Here is a 7,308-nt window from a genome sequence, read left to right on the forward strand (position 1 = left end):
GGGAGAAAAGTGGCATAAAAATAAATAAATATATGGCAAGGTAAAGGACAGTTGTAGTCTGGCGCCTGTATTGTCAGACAAAATATGCACAACTAAAGAAAAATTGGATACAAGTCTCAGACTATAATAGATAAAATTTCATGCAATAGATAACATTAGGACATTCTAAAACTGGCAATAGCTACAATCATGCCTTGGCCTCATGTGCTTCCTTCCTTCTGCTCCATCAGGAAGGAACTCCTTGATTTGCAATAAGGTCCAAAATATTATTATTATTATTATTATTATTATTATTATTAACTTTATTTATACCCCGCAAAATCTCCCAAAGGACTCGATGTGGCTTACAAAGGCCAAGGCCACCAACAAAACAACAGAATACAAATACAACAGTAAAACTCCAAAATATTCCAAAATTATCCACATGGTTCAGTGAGATAGGGACACCTTTGTTTTCTGATGGTTCAATGTACACAAATCTTGTTCCATGCACAAAATTATTTTAAAATATTGTATAAACTTGCCTTCCAACTATGTGTAAGGTAAAGGTTTCCCCCTGACATGAAGTCCAGTCGTGTCTGACTCTGGGGTGTGGCGCTCATCTCCATTTCTAAGCCGAAGAGCCAGCGTTGTCCGTAGACACCTCCAAGGTCATGTGGCCGGCATGACTGCATGGCGCGCTGTTACTTTCCCGCTGGAGCGGTACCTATTGATCTACTCACATTTGCATGTTTTAGAACTGCTAGGTTGGCAGAAGCTGGGGCTGACAGCGGGAGCTCACGCCGCTTCCCAGATTCGAGCCTGCGACCTTGCGGTCAACAAGCTCAGTAGCTCAGCGCTTTAACCCACTGCACCACTGGGGGCTCCCATCAAACTATATGTGTATAAGGCATATATTTAACATTAAATAATTTTGTGCTTAGATTTGTGCCCCATCCCAAAAATCCAACCATTTTGGATAAGACATGCTCAATCTGCACAAGAATTTGGACCAGATGATAGCGAGAACATCATCTCTGTCTTCTTGGGTATAACTACTAAAACACTCCATGTCAAATTCCTTTACACATGTCAAATATGATATGTACCTGAACGGATTTAAAGGAGGTAATGAACGGAAGCATAAGGTGGAAGCCAGGACCACTGGTGGATGTCAATAATGCTCCTCCCCTGTATGGGTTTGAAAAGAACAACAATAAGAAAATGAGCTGCACTTTGAAATCAATTTAACATGAATTTTATCCAGAATAATAGGAACATGAAACATTAAAAATGCCAAGCTAGAGTTTCTGAATCACCTGTAGACTGCAACATATGAACCTCCACTTCCTCATTTTCGAGAGCATATCTAGAAGGTCCCAGGCTCTATATCTCAATCTCTAGGATACTCATTGAGTTTGCAATAAATTTGGGAAAGGATTTAAAATCTATGGTGTTTTCTGACACTTTTTATGTCATGCCATAACATTAAGTTCTCTAAATCCTTACAACAATTTAAATGCAGTGATGTAGAACCTAAAGATCAAAAGCAGAATAATGTGTTGTCGAAGGCTTTCATGGCCAGAATCACTGGGTTACTGTGAGTTTTCCAGGCTGTCTAGCCATGTTCCAGAAACATTCTCTCCTGATGTTTCACCCACATCTATGGCAGGTATTCTCAGAGGTTGTGAGGTCTGTTGGAAACGAGACAAGTGGGGTTTATATATCTGTGGAATGTCCAGGGTGAGAGAAAGAACTCTTGTCTGTTTGAGGCAAGTGTAAATGCTGCAATTGCTCATCTTGATTAGTGCTGAATGGCTTTGCAGCTTCAAATCTTGGCTGCTTCCTGCCTGGGGGAATCCTTTGTTGAGAGATGTTAGCTGGCCCTGATTGTTTCCTTTCTGGATTTCCCTTGTTTTTGAATGTTGTTCTTTATTTAATGTCCTGATTTTAGAGTTGTTGATTTTTTTTTAATACCGGGACTGTGGTGCAGCTGGCTGGGAGTCAGCTGCACTAAAATCACTACTGGTCATGAGTTCGAAGCCAGCCCGGGTCAGAGTGAGCTCCTGACCAATATTGTGTAGCTTGTTGTCGACCTTTGCAGCCCAAAAGACAGTTGCATCTGTCAAGTAGGAAATTTAGGTACCGCTTATGCGGGGAGGCTAATTTATGATACCATAAAACTCTCCAGCAGCATGCAAAAAGAATGAGGAAGTACTCCATCAGTGTCACAAACGGACAGTGAAGCGACAGCTCCCCTGGTGGCCAGAAGCTGGAATGTTAAATAGCCTCTGAGTGTCTGTCTATATACGTTGTGTGTCTATGGCACTGAATATTTGCCATGTATATGTACATTGTAATCCGCCCTGAGTCCCCTGAGGGGTGACAAGGGCGGAATACAAACACGGTAAAATAAATAAATAAATAAATAGTTCAAAAGCAGAATAAATGAAACTGAAATTCATAGCAATTATAATTTAAAATGCATGGTCTTAAATTAAAGTCTAACAGTTCGGATTACACAATTTATTCAAAAGACCTGGATGGACTAAAAAGGTCCCAAGGATGGCACCAGACTAAACTTCCCAAGGAAGGCTGTTCTAAAAGAAGAGTTTTGTTACAAAAAGACCCCATGCTGTCTAGTTGAAGTCACAGAACAACGTGTCCTCGAATCTGATTTGGAAGACTGCTGGGACCAAACAACAGACAGCTAGATTCTGCAACTCACCCCAAAGACAAGCACGCACCTGTAATAAACACCAATATGCCCTTCTTCAATTTTGTGTATTGCAGAAAAAAGAGCAGCTGCCACCAGGCTGGCAGCTAGAGCTGCTATGGCACCCAACTGAGTCATCCCTGAGAGTGTAACCTGGGAGAGAGTAAGAAGAAAGGAAATCAGAGAGAGGCACAAAAGCAATAAAAGAACAATTCATCCCAGTGTATTATGAAACTCTGTATGATACCACAGTGTGTTCTGATTCATGATACACACAGAGAATCAATAAGTAAATTTCCTTGCTATCAGATGAATTCTGTCTTACCCAGCATTCTATCGACAAACAAGTGAGGTATTCTTTATAAGTTGGTAAACAGAGCACAAAAGATTGACCTAACCCATCATAAAACCCTGGCACCACCTGATGGGATATCATAACTAGAAAGTGGATAAACAGGAATTCCAAAGGCCAACAAACAGTGTTTGAGTAGCTCCCCCTGCTACATCACCCCAAGATCTCCAGATATATTTGATCTTCAACATCACCACTTTGTAGAGATTCTTAGACTTGTGGCCCAATAGTGTACATGTACAGGACATCCGATTTAGGAAGCTTTCTTGAAAATACTACCCTTTAACCTCCTTGAATGCCTTGGACCACAAGAAGATCAAATCAGTCCATACTCCAGGAAATAAAGCCTGACTGCTCACTGGAAGGAAGGATATTAGAGGCAAAGATGAAATACTTTGGCCACATAATGAGAAGACAGGAAAACCTGGAGAAGACAATGATGCTGGGGAAAATGGAAGAAAAAAGGAAGATGGGCAGACTAAGGGCAAGATGGATGGATAGTATCTTTGAAGTGACTGGCTTGCCCTTGAAGGAGCTGGGGGTGGCCACAGCCGACAGGGAGCTCTTTTCAGCCATATTGCTCTTACGCTGTGTATAATTGTGTTGCATTGTTTTTATCTGATGTTTTTAATTGGTGTTTTATTTGTGTGTTTTAATTGTTTTTTGGGCTTGCCCTTGTAAGCTGCACTGAGTCTCCTAGAGGAGATGGTAATAATAATAATAATAATAATAATAATAATAATAATAATAATAATACTGCAAATCTCAGAATTCTGCAGGAGGCAGAAACCGGATTTAAAGTGGATCCAAGCTCTAGTGCCTCCGCGGCCAAAGGGTTCTGGTGCCTCACCAAACTTCAACTCCCAGGATCCCATAGCACTGAGTCACCTCAACCAAGATATACTGCCTGAATATCAAACAAAAAGTGGGCACTAGAAACAATATCATACAAAAGCTGACTGGCACAGCCTGGGGATCAAACCCCAGGTTTGATATCACAAAGCAGCCCTTGCAATATGCTACTTTGCTTCTGAGTATGCATGCCCAGTGTGGAACACATTTCAACACACTAAAACAGTGGATGTGGCTCTTAATGAGACATGCCACATTATCACGGGGTGTCTGCACCCTACACCACTGGAGAAATTACACTGTTTAGCAGGTATTGCACCACCTGACATCCACTGGGGAGCAGCAGCCAAGAGTGAAAGGAGCAAGGCATTGACATCTCCAGCTCATCCCCTGTTTGGGTATCACCCAGCACGTCAACATCTTAAATCAAGAAATAGTTTTCTAAGATCTACAGACACTCGCTGGAACACCCCAGCAAGCGAGAGTCCAAAAGTGGCAGGCTCAAACCCAGAACCTCAATCAATGGCTCATACCAAATGAGAGACTCCCCCCTGGGCACACAGAAGACTGGGCGACTTGGAAGGCGCTGAACAGACTGTGCTCTGGCACCATGAGATGTAGAGCCAACCTTAAGAAATGGGGCCACAAAATGGAATCTACGACATGCGAGTGCTGAGAAGAGTAAACCACTGACCAACTGCTGCAATGCAACCTGAGCCCTGCCACATGCACAATAGAGGACCTCCTTGCGGCAACACCAGAGGCACTCCAAGTGGCCAGGACATTTAATAGAACATCAAGTTTGCAAACTTTGTTTTTTGGTTGTTTGTTTGTTTTTAATGCAATGCAACAGTTTTGGTTCGCTCCTGACACGATAAATAAATAAATACAATAGTGCTACAGAATCCTGGGAATTGTAGTTTTACAAGGGACATCATCACACTAGAGCATGGATCCACTTTAAATCCAGTTTATGCCTCCTGTAGGACTCTGGGGTTTGTTGTTTAGGGAGGGGGGCTGTAGTTTAGGGAGAGGGTTTGTAGTTTAGGGAAGGGGGTTGTAGTTTAGGGAGAGGTTTTGTAGTTTAGGGAGGGGGTTATAGTTTAGGGAGAGGGTTTGTAGTTTAGGGAGAGGGTTTGTAGTTTAGGGAGGGGGCTGTAGTTTAGGGAGAGGGTTTGTAGTTTGGGGAGGGGGGTTGTAGTTTGGGAGAGGCTTTGTTGTTTAGGGAGGGGGGTTGTAGTTCAAGGAGAGGCTTTGTAGTTTAGGGAGGGAGGCTGTAGCTTAGGGAGAGGCTTTGTTGTTTAGGGAGGGGAGCTGTAGTTTAGGGAGCGGGTTTGTTGTTTAGGGAGGGGGGCTGTAGTTTAGGGAGAGTTTTTTAGTTTAGGAAGGGGGCTGTAGTTTAGGGAGGGGCTGTAGTTTAGGGAGAGGGTTTGTTGTTTAGGGAGGGGGGTTGTAGTTTAGGGAGGGGAGCTGTAGTTTAGGGAGAGGCTTTGTAGTTTAGGGAGGGGGCTGTAATTTAGGGAGGGGGGCTGTAGTTTAGGGAGAGGGTTTGTAGTTTAGGGAGGGGGGTTGTAATTTAGGGAGAGGGTTTGTAGTTTAAGGAGAGGGTCTGTAGTTTAGGGAGGGTGTTTGTAGTTTAGGGAGGGGGGTTTTAGTTTAGGGAGAGGGTCTGTAGTTTAGGGAGAGGTTTTGTACTTTAGGGGTGGGGGTTGTAGTTTAGGGTGAGGGTTTGTTGTTTAGGGAGAGGGTTTGTTGTTTAGGGAGGGGGGCTGAAGTTTAGGGAGGGGGCTGTAGTTTTTGAGAGGTTTTGTAGTTTAGGGAGGGGGCTGTAGTTTAGGGAGAGGCTTTGTAGTTTAGGGAGAGGGGCTGTAGTTTAGGGAGTGGAGCTGTAGTTTAGGGAGGGGGGGCTGTAGTTTATGGAGGGGGTTGTAGTTTAGGGAGAGGGTTTGTTGTTTAGGGAGGGGAGCTGTAGTTTAGGGGGAGGCTTTGTAGTTTGGGGAGGGGGCTGTAGTTTAGGGGCGGTTGCAGTTTAGGGAGAGGGTTTGTTTAGGGAGGGGGGCTGTAGTTTAGGGAGAGGGGCTGTAGTTTAGGGAGGGGGCTGTAGTTTAGGGAGAGGGTTTGTTTGGGGAGGGGAGCTGTAGTTTAGGGAGAGGCTTTGTAGTTTAGGGAGGGGGCTGTAGTTTAGGGGCGGTTGCAGTTTAGGGAGAGGGTTTGTTTAGGGAGGGGGGCTGTAGTTTAGGGAGGGGGGCTGTAGTTTAGGGAGAGGGGCTGTAGTTTAGGGAGAGGCTTTGTAGTTTAGGGAGGGGGCTGTAGTTTAGGGAGAGGGTTTGTGGTTTAGGGAGGGGGTTGCAGTTTATAGAGAGGGTTTGTTTAGGGAGGGGGTTGTAGTTTAGGGAGAGGCTTTGTAGTTTAGGGAGGGGGTGTAGTTTAGGGGCAGTTGCAGTTTAGGGAGAGGGTTTGTTTAGGGAGAGGCTTTGTAGTTTAGGGAGAGGCTTTGTTGTTTAGGGAGAAGTTTTGTAGTTTAGGGAGGGGGTTGTTGTTTAGGGAGAGGCTTTTAAACTGCTCAACCAGACAGACTCTGGACCTCACCAAACTGCAACTCCCAGGATCCCTTAACCCTGAGTCACTTCAACCATTGCGCCCCAATGCTATGGAGTCTTGGGAGTTGTAGTTTTGCAAGGACCACGGCCTGCTGAGTCCTCGCCAAACTACAGTTCCTGGGGATCCATTCCATTGAGCCCATGGCGGTTTCAAGAGGCGTCGAGTTGCATTCCTTTGCGAGAACTCTGAACCCAAAGGAAAGCGGGAGAGGAAAGAAAGGGAAATGCAAAGAAGAGCCCTTTCCTCGGGAGAGAGGAGGGCAACGAGGGAGGAAGAGGAAGGGAAAGAGCAGCCGCCTCCACTCACTCACTCACTCACCACCTGCTCCGCCTGCAGCTCCTGCTCGCCCTGTGGCCGCCACTTCCGGGTTGTCGCCTTTGTGACGGCATCAGCCTTCGCCGCCGCGGCTTAGAACGTTCTGACGTTTAAGCCCCGCCCCTTTCCTCCCTTCCTCTCCCCTTAGGTCTCCAGGCCAGGCTTTCCCTTCTTCTCCTTCTGGCCTGAAAGCTAGAGCTGCAGAGGTTCCCTTAGTCTTCGAGTTGGGAGGGACTTCCAAAGGCCATCCAATCCAACCCCTTTCTGTCACAATTAAAGCCCTCCTGACTGATGGCCAGCATCCAGTCTTTGCTAAGCCCCCAGGGAAGGAAAAGAGTTCAGGATCCCTTAGCTTTCGAGTTGGGAGGGACTTCTAAAGGCCATCCAGTCCAACCCCTTTCCGTCACAACTAAAGCCCTCCCGACAGATGGCCAGCATCCAGTCTTTGCTCAAAAGCCCCCAGGGAAGGAAAAGAGTTCAGGATCCCTTAGCC

The 7,308-nt window shown here is 45.4% G+C and overlaps 1 protein-coding gene across 1 annotated transcript in view; it reads right to left on the minus strand.

Moving 5' to 3' along the window:
* The window catches only part of ERLIN2 (ER lipid raft associated 2), a 30,001-nt gene extending 23,083 nt beyond the window's left edge, over positions 1-6,918 (minus strand). Inside the window, exons 1-3 of the mRNA XM_067470685.1 lie at positions 6,819-6,918; positions 2,727-2,848; positions 1,089-1,170 (exon numbers count right to left, since the gene is read on the minus strand). Coding sequence (XP_067326786.1) covers positions 1,089-1,170; positions 2,727-2,833 — 189 coding nt within the window. The 5' untranslated portion in view covers positions 2,834-2,848; positions 6,819-6,918. The remainder of the gene's footprint in view (positions 1-1,088; positions 1,171-2,726; positions 2,849-6,818) is intronic.
* Positions 6,919-7,308: the final 390 nt, after the last annotated feature.

Source organism: Anolis sagrei, chromosome 7 (assembly GCF_037176765.1).
Source record: "Anolis sagrei isolate rAnoSag1 chromosome 7, rAnoSag1.mat, whole genome shotgun sequence".
Classification (NCBI taxonomy): Eukaryota; Metazoa; Chordata; class Lepidosauria; order Squamata; family Dactyloidae; genus Anolis; species Anolis sagrei.